Source organism: Melopsittacus undulatus, chromosome 8 (genome assembly GCF_012275295.1).
Source record: "Melopsittacus undulatus isolate bMelUnd1 chromosome 8, bMelUnd1.mat.Z, whole genome shotgun sequence".
Classification (NCBI taxonomy): Eukaryota; Metazoa; Chordata; class Aves; order Psittaciformes; family Psittaculidae; genus Melopsittacus; species Melopsittacus undulatus.
Genome location: NC_047534.1, coordinates 15,003,135 through 15,025,702, shown reverse-complemented (window position 1 = coordinate 15,025,702; position 22,568 = coordinate 15,003,135). Strand labels below are relative to the sequence as shown.

At 38.7% G+C, this 22,568-nt stretch overlaps 1 protein-coding gene across 1 annotated transcript in view; it reads right to left on the bottom strand.

Annotated features, from left to right (window-relative positions):
- CIITA (class II major histocompatibility complex transactivator) overlaps nucleotides 1-22,568 on the bottom strand; it is a 31,828-nt gene extending 9,260 nt beyond the window's left edge. Inside the window, 13 exon segments of the mRNA XM_031050353.2 lie at nucleotides 14-1,721; nucleotides 2,173-2,238; nucleotides 4,272-4,328; nucleotides 4,469-4,609; nucleotides 5,763-5,912; nucleotides 8,305-8,364; nucleotides 8,956-9,039; nucleotides 10,114-10,173; nucleotides 10,593-10,715; nucleotides 12,404-12,547; nucleotides 22,284-22,380; nucleotides 22,382-22,511; nucleotides 22,513-22,568. Coding sequence (XP_030906213.2) covers nucleotides 14-1,721; nucleotides 2,173-2,238; nucleotides 4,272-4,328; nucleotides 4,469-4,609; nucleotides 5,763-5,912; nucleotides 8,305-8,364; nucleotides 8,956-9,039; nucleotides 10,114-10,173; nucleotides 10,593-10,715; nucleotides 12,404-12,547; nucleotides 22,284-22,380; nucleotides 22,382-22,511; nucleotides 22,513-22,568 — 2,876 coding nt within the window.

Here is a 22,568-nt window from a genome sequence, read left to right as displayed (position 1 = left end):
AAGAATGACCTACCTGAAAGATTCCACATTCTTCAGGCCAACCAAGTCTTTCAGTCCTTGCATGTCAATGCTGCTGTTTCGCAAATCCAAGGAAAACTCTTTTCTTGACCTTTTTAACATAGAGTGCAGTACATGGACGTCAGGTGGTGTTAAAGCTACACCCAGAAAAGACAGGTCTGGCTTGAGCCTTAAAGCCACATGCTGCAAAAGATAACTGCTTTGGGTTTCATAAATACATTGTAAGAGTTTGAGTAACCTCTCTGGACAGAGCTCATTTATCTGCAGCCTTTTAATACATTTCAACAGTGTTTTCTGCTTCTTGATTGACTGTTTTACAGTCTTACCCGAAAGTGAGCAGAAGAAGGGGTCATCCTGGAGGAACAACAATCCAGACAAAAATTGAGGCACTAAATCTAACCAATTATAAGGTTTTTTCTTCTTGGATGGAAAAGACAGGTACTTTGTTAGACTTTTATCCTTGATCTCTTCTGCTAATGTAAGGTGAAGTGCACCCAAGAAATTCTGAATGACAAAATCAGTGAATGTGCTCCCAAATGCCTCTTCTCCACTATCTGAATGTTCGGGGAATGCAAATGGCAGGAGAATTCCGTATTTTAGAGCAAACTCTTTAACTTCCTTAGAAGGAAGAAGATCACTTTTTATGGCACTTCGGTGTTTTTCTCCAAGATACCAGGCTATACGGGCCAGCGTAGCAAGACTTTCTTGAGTTTGCATGGCTGCAACATCTGCTTGCACAGGTATTATCTTCTGCTGAAAAAAATTCAGGAAGACTGTAGTAAGAGTTGAAGGGAGACACTTGTCTCCCATTTCAAGTACTGTCTCACAGAGAAAACAAACAAATCTACACATAACAGGGTTGTAACAATGACTGAACAAGTACTCACACTCCTTGATTAATTTCAGTGCATTATCACTGTAGGGTAATCCTTCAAAGTATTTGCTTATGTACAATTCTCTCTGCTGAGGGGAAAATCCTGTTATTTCAATAGCCTTATCCACTTTGGACACACACTGGTACACCTTGTCTTTTGGTCTTGCTGTAAGTAATAAAGTACAACCATTAAGCATCTTTTTTTGAATGAGCCCTGAAAGCAGCTCCTTTATAGTGCACAAGTCTTGCTCAGGCTGGCTGGCTGAGCAACGAAGAAAACTCTCATGATCACGCAACCCTTCAAAACCATCGAAAACCAGAAGGACTTTAGCAGGATTTTGCAAGATATACTCAAAGATCTCTTTGCTTCCCCCTTGAGGTTTCACAAAAAAATCAAGCAGCAGATCCTTCAGGCTATATCGCTTCTCAGGCAAGCTTATTTGTTTGCAGTCAAACCAAAACACAAATTCAAATTGAGAAAATTCTCCATTAGACCAGTCCTGGCAGATCTTCTGAACAAGAATGCTTTTGCCCATTCCTGCTTTTCCCAGCACCACAATCACTTTAGTCTCTAAATCTTTCCTTCCTGGGATTTGAAATATTTGGCTTCTTTTAAGGGCTGCTTTTTCCTTCCCTTGCAGACTGCATGTTACCAGCTCCTTTTCCATTGCTTTTATGCTATTCTTCCCAGTCTTGGTTTCAGTTTGGCTTTGAACAAGTGTCCCATCAATAAACAGGTGATCAAGAGCTACTTCACGCTCCATAGACACAGATCTGCAGACATCTTGGAAATAATGCTTCAGTGATGTACAGAAAGCTTCCACTGGCTCTAAAGAAATAGAAAGCATACATAAACTGCAGAAAACTGTTCACAAATTACAACATTAGTGGTTTAAGTACATAAATGTAATATGGTCAAAATACACCAGTTTCCATAAAGAGAGTATGTTTGGATTTATTCCATGCAACTGCAGGTACTTACATTTGGAGTACAGGCACAATAGACACCTTTAGACCATGAAATGAAAAATTTTGGAGATATCCACACATATGATATAACCAGCTGAGTACACTGACCTTCTAGGCAGGTACTACAGCTAGATATCTAAAGGTAGACAAATCTAACATCTTAAAAATAGGAACTGTGCTAAAAAGCTTGGAACAGCTTCACAAACTGTTGAATGACAATTCTTACAAGTAGCTTTTCTTTATGCAATAAAACACAGAAAAAATAGCCAAAAAACCTCTGGAAGTTTTAAGTACACAAGATCTAAACTCACTTGGCCTTTTGAAAGTTTCTTCAGAAGGAATTATGGGAACTTGGACTTCTTTAAGCATTTCTAAACCTGAAAAAACCAAAACAATATACTTGAGGAAGACACCTAGATAGTCCCTTATTCAGCTTTACTAATTTTAACATTAAGACTAATGCAAATTTTCAAGTTCATTGCAAAGTACATAGTATGGATCATCCAGAGAAAGAGAGGCTTCGTTTATTTTACAAGGGAAAGGAAAAATATACTCAGCCATACAATTCAGCTGACATGAACTGTCACAGGCAGCATGACACCACACAAGATGACAGCTGTTCCAATGTTGTAAGAAGCAGAAGACGTACCATAACAAGGTGATGTCAGGGGTTTGCATAAATTCATGTTCACACACTGGGCTTCTTTATATCATCAAAAGCAATAGCTTCCTTTTACTATTCCACATCTTGTAACTAAGCATTAAGGGTGAAAGTCACAGACAAATTACTGTTGGTTGCAGAATTTACCCATTGCTCTTTCTGATGAAGTACTCTCGCTGTCCAATTTTCTTTATTTTTGCCTGCATGTTTTCAAACTACTGCAGTCTTTTGCACTTGCTCAGATGAGCCACGTCTGCCAAACACATAACTGGGAATTTTTCAGGGAAAGCATATTTTCTACTGACTCATGATGACAGTATCAGTTCTGACAAAACTTCTGGTAGGAAAAACTTTGCAGACACAGGACAGAATTTAAATTGACAGAGGCTGTAACAAACCCAACTTCATCAATAGTCTTGTGGAAACCACACTTAGCAGAGATGTGGGCCAAAACCCAAACCACAACAGGTTCATCTACCTAGATTTGGACAAATGATTTATTACCATGATAATTGGTTCATCTTGATATAGAAAGTTATTTAAAAAACAAAAAAAGGTTTCAGAGATCTGAAAACTAATTCCTACCCCACTTGCCAGCAATAGATGGTATAGTTAGAGTTCAGGGTTGCTTCTAGGAGGGAAGCAGTCTGAGGTTTCTAATAAGCAAGTCCTTTTTCCAGTGAAAGAATACATTTGATAGAGAGCGTTTGCCTCCTTGTAGAAGAAAAATCTACTGAAGACATTAAATAAGAAGGGGACATGCCTGTTTTCAGGCAAGTGTCTCATTTTGGTTTATTACTTATTAAATAAACACAACAGAATAGAAAACCAAGAAAAACTGTAATTAGATATTTAGATGGGAAGCAGCACTGGTCAAAGCAATCAGACATTAACAATTTTCTAAAAAGGAAAAGAAACTAACTTGATAGCTAAAGTGGTAATTTTTCTGCTGCATTTGGAATTCTGAGGTTTGTGACATACTCATATAACGTTGTGCTGCTGTAAATCAGTTGAACTTATTAGTATTGTATGCTCACATAAACAATATATATACCGTACAAGTATTTCCCCAAACCCATGGGTACTTGCTTGTTAATCCTCACTTTAAAATTATGCTATTTTGGGCTCTGTTGCCACCAGAGGGCAACAGAACTCTGCAGCAAGCAGCTATAATTAGCAGGGTGCACGGAGACCAGAAACTGAGCACCCACTGAAATCAAACTCCCTGTTGTAACAGTTCTCTGAGGGCTGAAAGAAAAGTGTCTGAGGAAAGCTTACTACCACCGGTGGGATTGTTACACCCTGACCAAGGCTACCAATTTCTTTGCAAGCCTTTCTGTATATTAAATCATCATTTTGGCTTTGGAAGTTCCATTTTAACTGACTGCAGTATGGCTTCCAGCACCAAGGATTTAAGATGCTCAGGCCATGTGAGTACCAGCACAACTTCCACTTCTGATGATGCACACTGGCCTTTTGTATTGTTTTAACTTTACAAGAAGGCTTCATCTCGTAGCATACAGCTAGCATATAGCTGAATCCTTAGTTCTACAACGCTTTATCTGCTCTGTATTTTGAACTAGACTAAGCAGCCAGTAAACAATACAAAGAAATACCATTAATTTTTATTTTCCTCAATAAGGTCAATATGAGTAAAGTCCAAAGGGGAAAATTCACTTTGGACGGAAGCAATCTGCTCCCTCTCCCAATCCAGAGTACTGTGTACATACAAAATTGCTCTCTACGTACCACATAAACTAACTAGAAAACTTGGGGATATCAATGTTGCAGTGGGAGAAGTCAGTGATGGCAAGAAGAAAAAGTGATAGTTTTCAGCCTATCATAACTATCAGTGTCTGAAATGAAGGAACTTCGTACTTTGTTGACAGTATTGACTTTCCAATACTTTCTGCCTATTTATGTGAGTAAAAGCGTATTGCTCTCACCTGGATATATTAGAATATCAGATGTGCTGTTTCCAAGAACAAAGCCAAATATCTGCTGAGGAGAATCTGCAAAGCCTGCATTCTGCTGATTCCCTTTTGTGCCAACAGGTAGACACTCTGGAATCAGAGATGCTGAAGGTCCTGAAATGAGTGCAGAGCAATTACTCTTCTGTTTTTAAAGGCTCCTGGTTTCTAAAGGTTTTCAAATTAAAGAAAGTATCCTTTCTGGCAGCTTCTGGGCAAATATTCCCAGTGGAGAGTTAATGAAACAGAATTCATAGGCTCACATAAAGTCCACAGAACCCGTTACTCAAAAAATCTTAACAGGTACAATGAATGTGAAGTACAAGGGATTACCCAGCTTTTAGAAACTACTGTTTTTTGATAGTCTAAAGAGAAATCCTATTAATATGACTAATGGTGCCTAAGGCAAAATCTGTAAATGTATGGACCAGAGACCCAGAAGAGAAGGAATGTATAGATATTGTGTAATTTAAGCATCCTTTGCATAACTGCACATCATGCTGCTTGTACAAGCAGCTAGCAAGGATCCTTCTTCTGAACCTGCACTGGAAAATTTTTTTGATGATACAGTGCTTGCAATTTAATCAGCCATACTTCTGAGCTTCTCTAAGCATGACAGATTTTTTTTTTGCTTCTTTGTGCTGTTTCAGCTATCATCATATACTTCAAGACTTCCAATATATCCACTACTTCTTGGTTCCTTTCCAGCATAGATTTAACAGTGAAAGGTGTTGAATTCTGTCTTTGTCATTAGCACCTGCCAGTGTACCATGAGCACCTGCTGCTACTCAATGTTATCAAGGCAAGGCGGCTACACAGTCCATCACTTGGATTAGTATTGAGGTTTTACAAACAAAATTCCAACCTAGATTTTTCTCTGCTACTACAAATACAATTGTCCTCTGGATAGCCCCTGGATGAAAGGAACTAACCCAAAGTTTAGGAATGAAAATTTTGTGATTTCCTATTCTTAAGACAAGCAAGTAGTTATTTAGATTAGCATACAGCAAATAACTGTGTTCTCTTATTTATTAACCTACACTTCACCAGTTAAATGAAAGACTCACTGTTTCATTAAGGGCTTTTAATTTCCCTTGAATATTTCTCATTCTTTTAGTGAGTGCCATACTTTCAGTGCTCAATTGAATCAGCTGCCATGCTTGTTTTCCCCACCCTTGTTCATGGTCAATAACCAGATTTATGAGAGAGTTTTCCCTCTGTATAAATCAACCCATGTACAGATGCACAGCTGTAGCTCTACCGTACATACCAGAAATTATGAAACTCCTTTCCAATGCATCGGCAGCAAGAAGAGAAAAGGACATGTGCTGGTTAGTTAGTGAGGTGGAGCTAGCTGGATGGGTGTTGAGAGGCATAGTAAGGAAGCTGCCGTTCCCTGCAGACACTGCAGGGACTTCCACTTGAGAAGAAAAATAAAAAGAAAGGCAAACCAAAAGAAGAAAGTTATTTCATTGCTAGAAGTTAAGGGGGCCAAAGAAGAGGTCTCAACAGATATAATAAACCACTTGATTATGATCAGCTGTGCTTTGATTTTCCAAAAGCAAAACCAATTCACAATAGCTTTCTGCAATATATTCCCCATCTAAGCATTGCTGCATTGATATAGTCAGAGGAGATCAGGTACTGTTACAACTAGCTGAAAACAGCTGTCAAATCTAAAGATGAATTCCGTTTAATTCCTTTGAAAGAATCTCATCCTTGGCTTACCACTCTGAACTTCAGTACACATTAGCCTCTTTACTGCACATGTTCTTACACTTCTGAAGACTTGATGCATTTCCCTTTGCAGGATCATTCTGTGACACTCATTTTATGACAGGTTAAATAAATTCCTGATTTTGTTATGTAGCTCATCTTTTTGTCAATTAGCCCAGTATGTATACTACCTTACGTATATATTCCTTCCCTCAGCACCCTTAAAGTATCAGTAAGGTAGAGAGACTGATAATACTCTAAGCACTTTCCACCTATCGAGAAAAGGATAGGTGCAGCTTTACAAAGCACCTGATAGCTCTGTGATGATACTGTAGACTGAAATGCAAGTCATGTAGGGTGAGACATTTTTACTGGTTTGGTTTTCTTTCTAAATCAGGAATTGATGTATCATTTCCTTAATGAAAACTCTTATTGTTAGTGTGGCATAAACAGAGGCTCAGTCTCCCTCCTTCCTCCTGAAATCCACACAAACATTGGAAAAACAGCTTAGGTCACAGTTCCAGTGCATGTGTGTGATCTCTATGAATTTCATCCAGTCTATACCAGATCCTTGAGTTTTGCTGGGCAATTGCCAGACTAAATTTCGCTGAGATGCAGTCCCATAATCCAAGCATTCTCTGCATGGCTCTCTAAATTACACATGCTGGGTTTGGCTGCCCACCCTGACATGCACACAATCAGGTTTCATACAGTCAGAGCTCCTCTCAGGAAGCATGCTAACATACAATGATGCATACAGCACTTCAAAACACAGTATGATATATTCACCCAAAGATGGTTGCTCTCACATGGATTTTGCGAGAGTGTTTTAATGGTTTATCTATGCCTGAGACACCCATTTAGGCTCCAGACTAAGAAAAAGAACTCTAGCACCAGTTTACACACAGGAAACAAGTTGCAGCCTGTCTGCTGGCCACAGGTCCTGCCCTGTAGGTGGTCAAAAAGCATGCAGCAACTTGCCATTTCTCTTCCTCTCATGCTTACTTTGGTTTAAAGAACTGTATAGCATGGGCTGGGCCAAGAAGATGTCTCTTCACAGTTATTATTTTCACTACGATGTTTGACTAGATTTTTGGGAGGTGACACACTTAGAACAAAGAGGATCAAATATAGGAAATAACAAACTATGGCCTGGGTCACATTCCCCATCATAAACAAAAGGTATACGTGATAAAAAGGACATGGAACTGTTGGAACAAGTCCAGAGGAGGGCCACGAGGATGATCAGGGGACTGGAGCACCTCCCATATGAAGACAGGCTGAGAGAGTTGAGGCTGTTCAGCCTGGAGAAGAGAAGGCTGCATGGAGACCTCATAGCAGCCTTCCAGTATCTGAAGGGGGCCTACAGGGATGCTGGGGAGGGACTCTTCATAAGGGACTGCAATGACAGGACAAGGGGTAATGGGTTAAAACTTAAACAGGGGAAGTTTAGATGGGATGTAATGAAGAAATTCTTTATTGTAAGGGTGGTGACGTACTGGAATGGGTTGCCGAGGAAGGTTGTGAATGCTCCATCCCTGGCAGTGTTCAAGGCCAGGTTGGATGAAGCCTTGCGTGGCATGCTTTAGTGTGAGGTGTCCCTGCCTATGGCAGGGGGGGTTAGAACTAGGTGATCTTAAGGTCCTTTCCAACCCAAACCAGTCTACGATTCTATGATAAAAACAATAAAATTTGACCCTGACCAAATCCTCCACTGTTTCGCTTTCTTCTCTCAGATTTTAGACATTTTTAGAGAAGTTCAGCTAGGCCTCATCTGATGCTAAGGAAGTAATTTTTCTATCACACATGAGGAACATGTGCTTCTGAAGCATAAGGATCAATGGTTCCCAGGCTATCATGTAGTTGGTCCTAATATGTAGTTTAATAGTTACTATTAAGAGGGCACAGATTTGTTGCATCATAAATTAGTCAAGATGCATAAGAATGTGATTCTACAATGATTTCTACTCTGCTGGAAGTAAAAACATGAAAATGCATGATGGTGCTGTATCATCAAATGCCTAACAGAGGATGAGACTTTGGAACATAAGACAATATGTGTTCAATAATCTTTTCCTATTCAGCCAACAACTTACCTATTTTCCTGTATTTGGGTTCTGAAGCATCAGGGCAACTCTCTGCAGAGCCTAAGAACGCTGAAAGAGAAGTGATGATAAATTACAAAAATTGAAGCAGTTTGGTAACTCTAAGTTTCCACCATGGAAATTTATTTTAACCTTCTAAAGCAGAATGAGATGTTATCCATTTCAATTCAGCTATTTCAGAATTGTTTGGGGCCAATATATAAAATACTAATGTGAGAAGCCTCATATTATTTCACTCTGACTGTGAAGCTTCAATTAGGCTTCAAATTTTTGTGCCAGTAATCAAAGTTTTTTGCTGCTGCTCTTGATATTGAAGAGGGAATTGTTCAGCTAATATTTGCTAAGCGATAGAGTCACTGAAAACAAAGTTAACACTGTCACACAGATGAAGGGAAGAATACAACATACTTAATGTCATGTTACAGAACAACAAATTCTGCAAATTGTAAAGAATGTGCCTGTGGGAGTTGTTTTTACTTCCAGCCTACAGACGGCAAGCAAGATCAAAGGAAGTGCATCTGGTTGTATCAGTGAAGAACTACATGAGAGATGCATTGAGGCTGGGTTAAAACCAAAGTGTCAAAATGCAAATTTAGGATTCAAATTCTGCAGCCTTTCAAACTCTCACTGTTTTTCACTTACTTCGTTTGTGACATTTCTGCACCTTTATGTCAGGAAACATCTCAGTGTTTTCAGCTCCTATTTCATCCAAAATAAGGTTCCCTGCTAAAAATACGTAAAAATGTCAACCTTTGCTCTCCTAGAAAAATTATAGGAAGAAAAAAAGTAACAGAAACATACCAACAGGGGGCAAAGATAAAACATGCTCCAAATAAATGCAATAAAATACATATTCAGATCAAGAGGATTTAGAAAGCCCACGGATCTTTGAATGCAGGTTCTGTTACCCTATGTTGGTTTCTGAACTGTGAGATATTAATCTACTGCCATTAATTCAGTGGCTAATAAAACTTAAATACTTTTCAATACTTTAATGATGAGCAAAGGATAAAAGGATAAAATGTCACAGCTGTATCACAGCATAATCTCAGTACTAGCAAAGTTATTTACTAATTTTTGGTACAAAAAGGATTAGATCCTTTAAGAGATTATATTTTGTGTTCTAAGAACTGTGAAATTATCTGTACCATTCTTCTACTGGCAAATCATTCAGCACTAATACTGTATCTTGTTTCCTCAAAAACCAATACAAGTTTTGCCATTAGGTGCAAAAAGCCTTGATTTTTAAACATATCAGGGAACAGTAAAAAGTCAAGCAATGATCTCTGGTCAAGCACTGAATGAAGGAACCATTTACCACATGTATACTACAGCATTGCTGCATTGATCAGGGACAGAAGTAAAATTTAACATGCTTCCTCAGGCAGCTTTGTGCATCCTGGACAGAAGTGAGCGTACATGAGCAGCATTTGAATGCATAAGTCATCTGGGTGGTTCAGCTTTAATGAACTTCTGCATACCACCTGTGTTGTGCTTAGAATAAGTCAGACTCTAACTGAGGGCATATATTGCACTAGCTGTACATACACTATAGCCATAGTGATGTGATCAGCAACTGCTCAGAGATAAAACTGCCATCTTTGAGAAATGCCTGCAACAATACAGAAAATCCTCAAAGTTTGCCATGAAAATGCTGGGGTACAGTTTCCAGGGCAGAAGAAGAATATATCAGATACATAAAAACCTTACTATGGTTCAAATCATGGGGATGAAGTAGAGTGCAGATATTAGCCAGAACAGTTTCATGAAGAAAATTAATCTTTGCTACATAAATCTTACCAAAAGTGTCTTCCACCTGCATCTCCTGCTGATCTTCAAGCACATATTCTGCTAATCCAGCTAGCAAGAAGGGGACAAAAAAAAAAAAAAGGAAGAAGAAACATAGTAAGGGCACAGTAATTTCACAGTAAAACTCCTGTAAGCTTACCCTCTTTAACAGAATTCTGCAGAGGTAAAGTAAGTTTTTCTTGTAAATTGTTGTTCAGGAAATAAAGAAAACGAAAAAGAAGAAGTTGAGACAGGACGTATTAAGCAGAAGGAGCCATTAATAGAGATTTTTCCCCCAACAACCACAAGCTACTGTTAATCTGTTTCCCCACAAAGTGCAGGTTTATATACCCAGGCTAGATCTGCCATGCATGAGGGACAGAACACTATGTATATGCCACTGCTTTAGACTGAAAATACAATTCATAAGAAATAGCTATAGCAAGTGACTGGAAAATAAGGATGTAAAAAAAGAAAAATTGCGCTCATACCTATTCTAGCATAAGCTTCTTTGGTGGAACAGAGATCCAATTCATCCCCATTTTCACTGCTTTCCATTGTATACAGGAAATCCATATTGAACTGATCATAGTCGCTGGCATCAGCTTCAGAATCTAGAAGTAAAAGGAGATCACATTGGTTCAATGAATACCATAACAAACAAATAAAAAAACAGATCTTAGGACATGCAGAAAAGGCAGATTTGTTACTTCAGCAAAAAGCTTTGGGTCTTCTTTTTATGTTGGTTAAGCAGGAATAGAACTGAACTCTCAGTAACATATCAACAGAAACCAACACTTTTGATCAACTCTGAGACTTCATCTTTCCTAATAAATAAAACAGTTCTGGAATCCATTCTATGCCATTAAGGCCCATACACATGGCCCAGACTCATCAATACTATTAAACTTATTCTTCAGGATATTGTGGTACCATCCAAAACTCCCTGTTTGGAAAAATGCTGGTCCATGCTAACACCCAAGCTACTGCTACAAATTGCCTGTAAAGCTGCTAGTTGAACAGGGCCAAAATATATCAGAAACCATGCTAACATCTTCACAGCAGAGGTACCCAGCTTCCAATAACTGGTGCCATGTCCTGACAACATTTATTTTATCTACATCATCTCAGACATTGCTAAGGCTTAGAAGTATTCAAAATAGTGAAACATCTCTGATATAACAAAAGCCATTCCTTGATACGCAACTCATCCTAATTTGACTGAGCAAGTAAGACGATGGGAGTGGAGAAACACTCCTGCAGGTTTTATTAAGTCAGAAATTGAGAGAACAAAAATCAACCTGGGAAATAATTAATCACAAAGATGATTCCAGGTTCTGGTGCTCAGTTCTCCACTGATTTGTGCATGTACCTGCTGACACTGGTCTCATTAAAACAAGGATGCGAGGTGGCATCCTCCAATTTGGTAATCTCTTACATCTGTTAAGCAGAGCTATAGGTCTTCATATCTGGCATGTGTCTGTTGTTCTCTTTTCATCACCAATCTCAACCCACAGACCAGCTCAGTAGTTTAAAATAAGCTCATCTATTGTTCCACCACACAGTTAGCAGCACACATTCACTTTCATACTCTTATGCTGGCACACTCAGGGGAAGCAGAACATTCCACAGCCTCCACACAAATTTAGGAGGAGAATGTCTGAGATCCAGGGCAACCTCCTAATCTGATTGGCTGTAGAAACTTACATGAAGAAACTATCATTATGTCCTGGTCTTTCAGCTTTTTCCTCTAGCACAGAATCATGAAATCATTTGCCTGTGCCCAATTGGCCTGTAAAATGGAAACTTGTAATGAAAGTTGATGCCTTAGGATCTCAGAAGGAAATAAAATGCTAGTTTGCTTGCAGACTGGCTTCATCACAAACTCACCTAAAAGTCTCTGTTTTGCAAAGCTTTTACCTTGAAGCTACAAAAGTGTGGACAATTACATTTGACCAGCTTACAATAAGAACACTTGCAAATAAACTACTTACAGGAATGACATCCAAACCAAATACATTAATCCCACACCTTGATGTGTGACACATATAGTATATATTCTTAAACTCACTGAGCAGGAAGCTGTAAACATGTAGTTTCAAAACCATGATAGTTTCTGGAAGCAGTCACTATTTTACATACAGATATGAACAAAGTTATCATACCGTAAGACTATGCGTTGCAGTGTTTAGTTTAGCCAACATGATAAACTGCCATTAGATGGCTATGTAATTGAGAGGAGATGGTAATAACTTATAGCATGAAGACTAAACTAATCAAGAATTTTTAGTGTTTTACTAACCTGCAGAGAAGTCACCTTCTTCATTTCCAGATAACTTAGGATCAAGTTGAGTATACAGATGCAATGGATCGATACCACTGTGCAGCAAATCAAGATAGCCATTTTCAGACAGAAATGTTGAATCCATGATTTGTCTCCTGCTGTCTGAAATACAATAGAAAAACAGTTAGAACAATAACAAAACCACTTTTTTTTTTTTTTGTCAACCAAAACTACAAGTCCTGCGCTGTGGCTTTCTGTTGACAAAATATTGAGATCTTAAGGCTGTGGAATGGGTATTGCTTTACCAAGTCTTGCTTGGGTTACAACTCTGCATAACTTAAATTTACAGATCCAGATACAGCTTGCAATGAGACTTACCTATCTTTTAGACCAGTCAGGGGGTGAGACACTGCAGTCTGACCACCTGGACCAGAAGTGCCAAGCATTGAGTAAGTCACAAGTCCTGTATCTTTATCAGGATATAAATGATGCAAGTGCAAATCTAGCAGGTACTGGGGAAAATGAGAAGACTGCAGTGAAGAGAATGGAAGATGAATCCCATTCGTTACCATCAGGACAGTTTCTTCTAAGGGTAGCAGCTTCTGTCTGGGATGTTACACTCAGTTCCTAAGCCCTGGAGGTGGCACTAGGAGACATCCCCTCAGCACAAGAAGGTATAGTGAAAGGTAGAACACTTGTTTCATATAATTCTTTTCCAAAATGTAGTTGATTGTGAACAGAATAGCATGATTATTTTGGAAATTAGTTTCTTGTAACAGGCCACTCACTGACAATTTGGAATCTACCACAATTATTTGTTAATTAATGTTTTTTTCCCCCTCAGAACTCATACCTACCTGAGTTGGGCATTGCTACAGCCTTTCAAGCAGAGTGCCGTACAGTATCCAGACAAATCTGACTGACCTAAGATGCTCCCTGCTCCAGTCACCTATATTTATATGACAACTACTTTTACTGCTGCAGCTACATTTCTCAATAAAGGTTATCTCTTCCTCCACCTCATTTTAAATCCTTTATATGTCTTTCCAGTTACCAGAATAAGCTTCCAGGCACTACAATAAGCTCAAACATTCCTTCTGGATATTCCACAGCCAGTGAAATAACACTGCTTGTTGGTCATTCATCACCTTTATCAAACTATTTCAAAACCAGATATTGGCTCCTCAGTGTTTACAGGTCACTAATACAAATGCCACCTGCGCTGGTGATCCAAGAAATTTAGTTCATAATAATATTAAAATGCCACCATGAAATGAACAACCAGCACAATTTCCAGGCCATATCCTGTTAAAAAAAAAAAAAAAAAGGTGCTGACACACCACAACCATGAAAAATTTCAGTTTAGCATCAAGCACCATAATCTGCAATGGAAGATAAATATAATACAGCTCAAATATTCTGCCTTTAGCAGAATGCCGTCAATAACTCTGGTTGCATATGCCTAATTTCTCAAGGTGTGTAAATATGGAGGAACCTCTTGTACCATGAAGCCTACCTGCAACATGATGAAAGAGAAATACAGCTAATAATGCAGCTCTGATTAAAGAGGGGCAGAGCAGACCCAGTCACACACCACTACATGCTGCTTTGTTATAGAATAATCTTCATCCCTCTTACTTCTCTAAGGGGCTGTTCTGATGAACAGCTTAAAAATCAACCTTTTCACATTCTGCTGCAGAAGATGTCAGAATCTAGAGCCTTAGCTTAGAAGAGGATGGACACAATGAAGTTCCAGAAGTAGGAGTAACCTACACTCAGGTATTTCTCCTTTCTCATGTTTGGTGGCCTCATTATGCTACCAAGATTACAAATATATTATATTATTGCCTGATCTGCTATAAATGGAAAGCAGAAGTTGCCAAACCTGCATAAGACCCAAAAATGAGGTTATAAACATACCAGATTAAATTTTCAGTTTGTTGCAGCATTTTGCTTTGCCCTTTCCCTTGCTAAATAAATATAAAACCCTTTCAGAATGTCAGGTTGCCAGAGTTTGTGAATAATCCTGTTGAAGCACTACATAGGGGTCAATATAATTTTGGGGTTAGAGACAGAGAAGTAATCGGGCAGAAGCTGTAAAGAGAATGCAAGACAGACAAATGCATCATTCCAATGGCAGTCAATTGCTCGATTACAGCAGACAAAGAAAAGGCTAAATCCTATGGAAAGAGACTAAGTAGGCAAACTTAATCTTCATGTAAATACTAAGCTTTAATTAAGTCATAGTCATAATGTTGTCCCCAAAATCTGGGTTGTCTGGTGCACAGAGAGCTGATTAGTACCCAAAGTTGCAATATTTGTGTATTCTGTGTTTGTGGAGAGGTGGGTGTTAGGTGATAACTTCACAAAGCCAGCACACCCTCAGTCTGCCAGTTACCTATTTCCATACATTTCAGTGTGAATCAGGGTTTTCTATATACATAGATAGCATTGTATATCTATAATATATATCTTGGTTTCCACATTCTCTCTCTGTGTTTAAAGACATGGTATATATTTATTTCACTACGCACACCCAGTGAGTAAAGATTTCTGTGGGCAAGGCTCTCTTATCTCAGGGGGTGTGATTTTTAGTATTATAATGAACCAATCCTTTAGGAACACAGTTATCTTCTTTTTTTGCTAGGACTTTCAAAATTACTCCTGCCTTCCTAATCTGTCTGAAGTTAGCTGTTACTCTTCTTCTGATCCAGCTGGTTCATTTATCATCCTTCTCCCTTTCCTCTAGGTCTGTCAGCTTGTAAGAAAACATTGTTGTTCCTCACTACCTGCAACTCTAAAGACAAGGTTTTCAAGCTTTCATGCACATAGTCCTTAAAAATAATAAAAACATAACTTCTTCATTGACAGATATTAGTAAGAGCTTTTGTTAATTTAAACCTTGCTTTTAATAGCATTTCCCTGTGGATAAATGCGTAAGTAATGCAAAACATTTTCAGCTTGCCAGTGCCAAGTCTAGCTAGAGAGCTGATAAAGGATGTAGAAAGTGTTATAGCTGAGGAACATAGGAGTAAGGGAAACATAGCCTTCCACCTTAAGAAGAATGAAGATTGCCATTCTTTCAGGAATGAAAAACTGGAGTACTCATCTCTTTTGTTTCACCAGTCTGAATGGCGCTCAGCTTACCCGCTGGTTTTTTATTATTACTTTAGTTTGACACAGATCTATACCTACCTGTCTTCCTATTGACTTTACTAGATTTGCAATGCTGCAATTTTTTTCTGTAGTTGAATGAACAAATTCCTAATAGCGGGTGTGCTGTGTGCTTTGCTGCATTAAAATCATGGTGCAACCATGGAAATCACTGTGTTGAAGTCAAAAAAGTTTTTGAAAGGTTGAAGTCAAAAAAGTTTTTGAAAGGTGAAAGCTTCTGCACTGAGAGAGCCAGAGGTAAGGACACTGACACCTCATGGGCAGTGAGTTTTGCTGCATGTAGTAACAAGCACACAAAAAGAAGCCAGACATAAATTATCTTGTTTACAACAGCAGCTCCTCTCCCAGGGCTTCCCTTTTTTTCTCACAGCATTTTCCAACAGTCCCCTGGCTGGGACCAAAGATAAGTAAGCTCTGTGCTACCCAGCACTTTCTCTGTTGTTTCATGCATGCTTTTAACTTAGTTAACTGATAATACATTCCCTCTAGAGTCCTTGACAGAGCTGCCAAAACGGGTGTTTGTCACATTTTCACTTCATCAGAAAACTAAAATATTTCTGTAGTAATTTCTTCATAAAGGCTGTGCAGGCGAGAGCCAGCTCACATCTGGAAGAAGACAGACGCTGCACAGACCTGCAAGACAAAGTTCCCAGGGGTGTCTCTGCCATCCTTTGTGGCAGGCTTCTGCGCACGAAGTGCAGATGCTGAATGGGGGAAGGCAGGGTGTACTTGCAAATGTATTTCCATTAATATATTTTCCTTTATTGTTTGGACACTGGTTAAGACAGACTTTTTGCTTTAAATCTTTAAATAAAACCTTCTTTCTCCTGCATTTGGTAGCCTGTGTTCTTAAAACTCTGCAATGATTTAGTGCATATATGCTACAGCAAGGTTTCCACTCATGATGCATTTGGTTTACTGCTGTATTCTGCATATACAGCACAACAATATAATTCACTTCCAAGGTTCTCCATGGTTTGTTTTCAGTGCTCTTTTAGAGTCCAAGTGATACCATATGAATTAAAAATGCTGGAGAATTAGTAAAAGAAATAGTGAACTTCACCATAGCAGGACAAAGAATCTGGTTAAAGAAGGAAGAGGTATTCACTTAAACCATATACAAGTCTTAAGAGTTAGATAGGGCAGTTTAGATTTTTAAAGATAAGGAATGTAGTTGCAAATTCTCATTTTGCCCCAATAATTTGATTTAAACATGTGTTATATTTTAAAGGATCAATATGTTAAAGATTCCTGGCAATGGGGTCTGCTACTTACTAACTGTTCTCTAAGAGAAAGAAGAAGGTTTATATAGACAATAACATAACATTTACTCCAAAAATGAGGTGGATGCTTCTGAGATTTGTTAGAGGGTTTCCTTCCCAAAGCTTTGTTGACATCTGAACTGACAGATAATGAAATAGTCTCTCATATGTGTATAGAGGTTAAGAAAATGAAAATATCTGAAGCTAGTTCAGGAACAGAGGAAATCTCCCCCTCCTCCATAGAATTTTTTTATCAGTTTAGGAAGCTGAGGATAATTCATAGAAAAGAGTAGTACTGCCACACAAATCACATGTTTTTCAAGCAGAGGATGACATAATGTTACAGCTCCAAGTCTTACTTAAAGAAAAATGAGTGGGACTGCAGTGAAGACAAAGAGGTCAAAAACTTAAACACAAAGATTGCTGAAGAAATGTTACTTTCTTGCAGCACTCCAGACTAAGTGCTACACATGAACCAAGCTGACAAGAAGTGGGTGTTACCACTCTAAATAAGGAGTCCAGTGAAACACTGGCACTTGAACTGAAAAGTTCTATGACATTAGCTACCAGCTACAGCTTTAAAGCCTTTCTAAAATTTTGTTAACAACTTTAGAAAGTCTTCTCTCTTCTTTTGTGCCACCCAAGGGTTATGTCATTGTGCACAGCACACATGCCAGAAGGCAGGGATGCGCTTTCTGGTTTTTGCTGCAGGCAGTGTTTTAGGGCAATGATCTCTGGGAGGTGGGCAAGCCAGCACTGAGGAGGGATGAAGTGCCCTCCACGCTACAGTCACCCGTTTCCCTTTCCTCTCCCCAAATCCACCACTAACAATTCCTTTGCTCCACAGATATCAAACAGGTTTTGCTGTCAGACAGCCTCATTGTTCATAAACTGCAATTAGTGGTGCTGAGGTTACGAAGCACTTAGTTATAATGAACTTAGGTTTTAGTTTCTATTTCAGATCTTTGAAAAGCTTATACATCTGAAGAACGTTTAACTTTTCCTGTTGTATTACCTGATTCAACAAAAGATACTACTTTTACCAACAGTCTTTACTGTGCCAATGTAGTGTTACATTCCATGGGCTTTATAGTCTAAAAAGAAAGAACAGAGATGACGCTGAAAACAAAGCTGCCCTATATCCTGTCACATTCTCCTTTGTCTCCCTTAGAGAGGAGTTTAAAGAAGTTAGAAGAAGTATAAATATTAGGTAAAAGGAACTTCTGCCTTTCAATGGACTTAGCTGTATAGAGACCAACACAATAGATAAAAGTTATTAGTCTTCCACTGGAGGCAGCTGAGTTCAGGCAGACTAATAACGTACTGTCCTGCAGGTGTCCAGAGTTGTGATTTGAGAGCAGAATTTGCCTTTTCATATCCAGTATCACCTCATGGGTTACAGCTATGCCCAGCTCTCCCATCCCAACACTAAGATGAAATACAACAGCACAGCAGACAACTTGCCTACATTTGTACTCAAGACTTTTTTCATGATAGAATCTCAGCCCTCCTAAATGGGAAAGTAAAACTCTGTGGGAAAAGAATGGAAATAAATGAGATTCTTTCTAAGACTTTTAGTTTCACTTTCTATAGGAGCAACTTGTATTAAAAAAATCCAAGTACATTCTTTAAAAAAAGACTGAAACTACAGCAGCCTTTTGAGCAAGTAGCAGGGCTAGCCACAAAGAGAATAATTCAAGATTCTCCAAAATTTCATCTGCATTCAGACTTCATCTTACTAATATTTCAAGCAACACGATGCCAGATACTGACACACTGTAGCTAGCAATATCTACAGAAGGTAAGATAGAAGAATTTACCCCATTCAAGAGTTGAGGAAAAACTGACCTCAGAAAACAGGATAGTTCCTCTTCTTTTACTCTGGATTCACTACCAAAATACAAGGAGAGCTGCTATCACTGCCCAGGCTTATAGAAAGTGACACCAGAAAGGAGGAAATGAGCCAGACCAGTCACTGCAGAAAAATGAAATACACAGGGGGAATTCCAAACAGCAACATTAAGAGGAACCTCCTTTCTAGCAACCTTTGTATAATAAGCACTCTTACCTTTACCCGTCACTTGTTACTGCTAAGAAGAGCTTGCACTTGTCACTAGTTAGGAACAGATTGATTTATTTGATTGGAAATTAAAACTGGACAAGAGCTGGTGGTCCATAGAATTCTTCCTCTCCTTTTTTATTCCAGTTCAAAGCTGTCCTAAATCATGCTGTTAAACAGTCTATCAGTGAGAATAAAGCAAGCAGCGCAGTAAGAATAAAGCAAGCAGCATGCAGACACTGTTACCTTGCAGCTCCATGTGTTGAAACAGAAGTGAAAGTATTTCTTTCACAAGTTCACAGCCTACTAATCCAAAATTGGTTTGGGGTCTTGAGCAAGTGTTTCTTGCCATTGGTCCAAATGACAAGTAGGATGTTCTATGAAACAGAAGCTCATAAATCTTGCCTGGCTTACACATGGTGTTCAGGCTTGCTTGTAGCAGCATCTGACAGTATTCATTCATCCAATCATCACTTACCCTGGCAGTGTATGACAAACAACCTTCTGAAAATCAAGTTCATTCACAAGCATTCCTGCCACAATGCCCATAGCTCTTTCTGTGTGGCTCAGCAAGCTTATTTGACTGTTTTTCTGGTGGGCTTTTTTTCTGTTTTGTTGTTGTTGTTGCTTGTTTGTTTTTGTTTTGTTTTGTTTGTTTTTTTTTTTCCTAAATCACGCACAGACCTACACAAATTAGAAATTAACTGTGAAAGATAATCTATTCTCAAGCAAGAAAATACTTTCTGTAGTATTATTCCATTGGCTCTAATTTACAGCAAAAGTTCCACCGGAGTCTGAAGTGGAAAGGAAGTGGGATTTGGCAAAGTCAAAGACATGCAGGACTTGCTGCTTCAGTAAGGTAAGTTTTTAATCAGATACTTCATAGCAAATGGCTTCTGCACAAGGCAGCAGGTCCTATAAGCAAAGCAGCTGCTGACCTGTGCAAGCCTTTTCCCTTTGCAGAGATGATCTGCTTCCACTGTGTTTTATGGCTCCCCAGGAAGAGAAAAAGCTTTTCTCACACCAGGAGTGGCTGGTCTTTTCTCAGTATTTAAAGAGATATGGATCCCAGCCTGCAATGCAGAGCACTAGCCTCTTTGGGCTAACCTGCCAGGCAGCTGTGTTCTTGGAATTCCTCTATGCACATTAGAAGAAAAGCAACATCTCAGTATAACAGCATTCAGAGCAGAAAATAATGAAATGCTGCACAAATACAGATTTCTGTATTTTAGTGCTCTGTTTTGATGGAAGACAATAATACAATCACTGTATGAGAGAACCCTACAAAATTTAAGAAGGTTATTTCTTAGCCCTAGTGTAATGTGCATCACAACCCCACAAATTATAAGCTCCTTTATCTGCCCTGCAGGCAGACTTCTTTACCACCTTTTGAGGCTCTAATCCTCATGAGGTGATCTATACACTGCAAGGATGAATGTTTGGAGAACAAAATAGCTCAGCTGTTTACTGTGATTCTAATCTGTAACAGTAGCAAAGACTGCTTGTCCACTTTTTGTGCAACACCCATAGCTGCTTAGAAACTGAAGAAAGGAATTGCTGGAGCAAACCAGAGTATTGGTTCACCTATGATTCTGTCATCTAGTGGACTAGTCTATAAAGATGGTCTTATAGACAAAAGGAAAAACAGTCTACAAAAACATCAGGTTGAAGCAGCTGAGAACTGCTTTAGCTTCTCAGGTGACCACCAGCTTCTTTGCTTCAATGCTTGCTGATATGCTGCCCTACTGCAAAAGGAGGGAAGAGAATGTGTTGATGAGTATTGGAAGCACTGCAAAACAGATGTCAATGGTGTACTTTGTAGGAGAGGGGAAGCTGGGGTATTTTGTCTAGAAACTGTAAAGATCTGTTTTGTGGTAGAAAAAACAGTTGCAGGACTGTTTTTAAGTAGTTAGAGAAACCTGCTGATATAGATCTGTTCCTGACAGGAGTTTTCTTTGCAAGGCTTTGTCAGAGTGAAACAATGACTGAACAGAAGGCTGAAAAATTAACAAATTTAAAAAATAAAGTCAGAAACCAATTTTCTTCAGAGGAAGCTGAAGTCTTTAATACAATTGAATCTCTTCTTGGTGAATTAATGTTCCACCTTTTTTAAGCCCGTCTCTACTACAAAAATATAAAGCACAGTGACAAAGGTTGAACATGTGATGGATTAAGACTATTGCTTCTTCTGATGAGCTCTGTCATGTCTCAAATAAGTGCAGACAGAGCCAGCCATGACAGGACCAAGGTCTTTGAATAGAGATTTTAGGTGCTACCATTACAGAAATGAGAAGGAGTAGATACTTTGTCAAGCATTTAATAGATTTACTTGAAAGTAGAAACCTGACTATATATACTCTCAGCATAAGTGACACCAGGCCTCTTACTATGATATTCTACATTTAAAATATGAAATTTTGGCATTAACTTTAATGTATGCAATAATAGAGCTAAAATTGTCCACGTCAGTATTTTATCCTGTCATGAACTGTCTTAACTTCTTTTCTCTTATACTTTCATCCATGCCTTGAGAAGTGATTTCCAATACTGTATTTCAAAAGAGAAAACAATTTACACTCCTCACTATGTTGCAGCTCAAGGTCCTGCTATTTGTTTTACAGGACTACCCCAATGTTCATCTAGGTATTCTTTTATGCTCATTTACAGTTGCTTGGTTTTGTTAAACTAATCCTGAAAGCAATAATTTAAGATAGGATTATGTCATTTTACATACGATGGACAATGTTTGGATTGTCCAGAGCTATCCCTGCTCCCTAACATATGCATTAATCCTCTGGTGCATCAGACTAAGAAGTGCCTCAGAGTTATAAGATTTTTCTCTCTCTTGCTGTCACTAAAACCCTCAGACCTCTTGAATACAGCGTCATAAACCATGAAGTATTGCCTCTCCCTCCTTCCTTCCACACACCCCCCCACACCCCCCTTCTAAATCTGCAGCAGTCTCCTGTAGACAGTGGAGTTTTGTTGCTTATAGACAAAAGCAACAAAAGGGGAGAACATTCCTTCCATATATGATTGAGAAAGGTAAGAGATTTGCCAACATGAACTGCCAGCATGTGCCATCAATACATGCTGCTCAGACTATCAGTGACTAATAGGCCATTTGAGAAAAATCTGACCTTATCCTGGTCTCTTTAATCTACTTTGCATTTCTGGTTCTGTAAAGGGTGGCAAAAACCAAGTTTTATTATGGCCTGGCTATGAAAACAAATATCTAATAACTTAAAGGGATGTATCTCTCTTTAGCTGCTCTTGCATTAACATTTGGCTCTTCTCAAAGTGCTCTCCACTGCTGTACTTTGCACTATGCCATCTCAGTATGCAATAAAAGTAAATCTTTAACAAAGCAAAAAAAGGAATAAAAAAAAATCAAATGATTTACCAGAAATGTAATTTCTTCCTGTTGGCTCATTATCTGTCATGTTTTGAGGCTTACTGATATGGAAATTTAAACAACAGAGGGGAACCAAAGCATTCCAAGTACAGGTCCCTTTTTTCCACAAATGTCAGAGGTATCTTCCTTGCAAGGTCCCTTCTGTCTTTTTCATGGAGCAAGGCTTGATTGTATTCCTTGGTTATCACATCTTCTTTCAGCATGAGGTTAATCAGATGTATCAGTTGAAAGAATCTTCCTTCCTCTAGGTAGGATCTCCTTAAAGAGATTCAT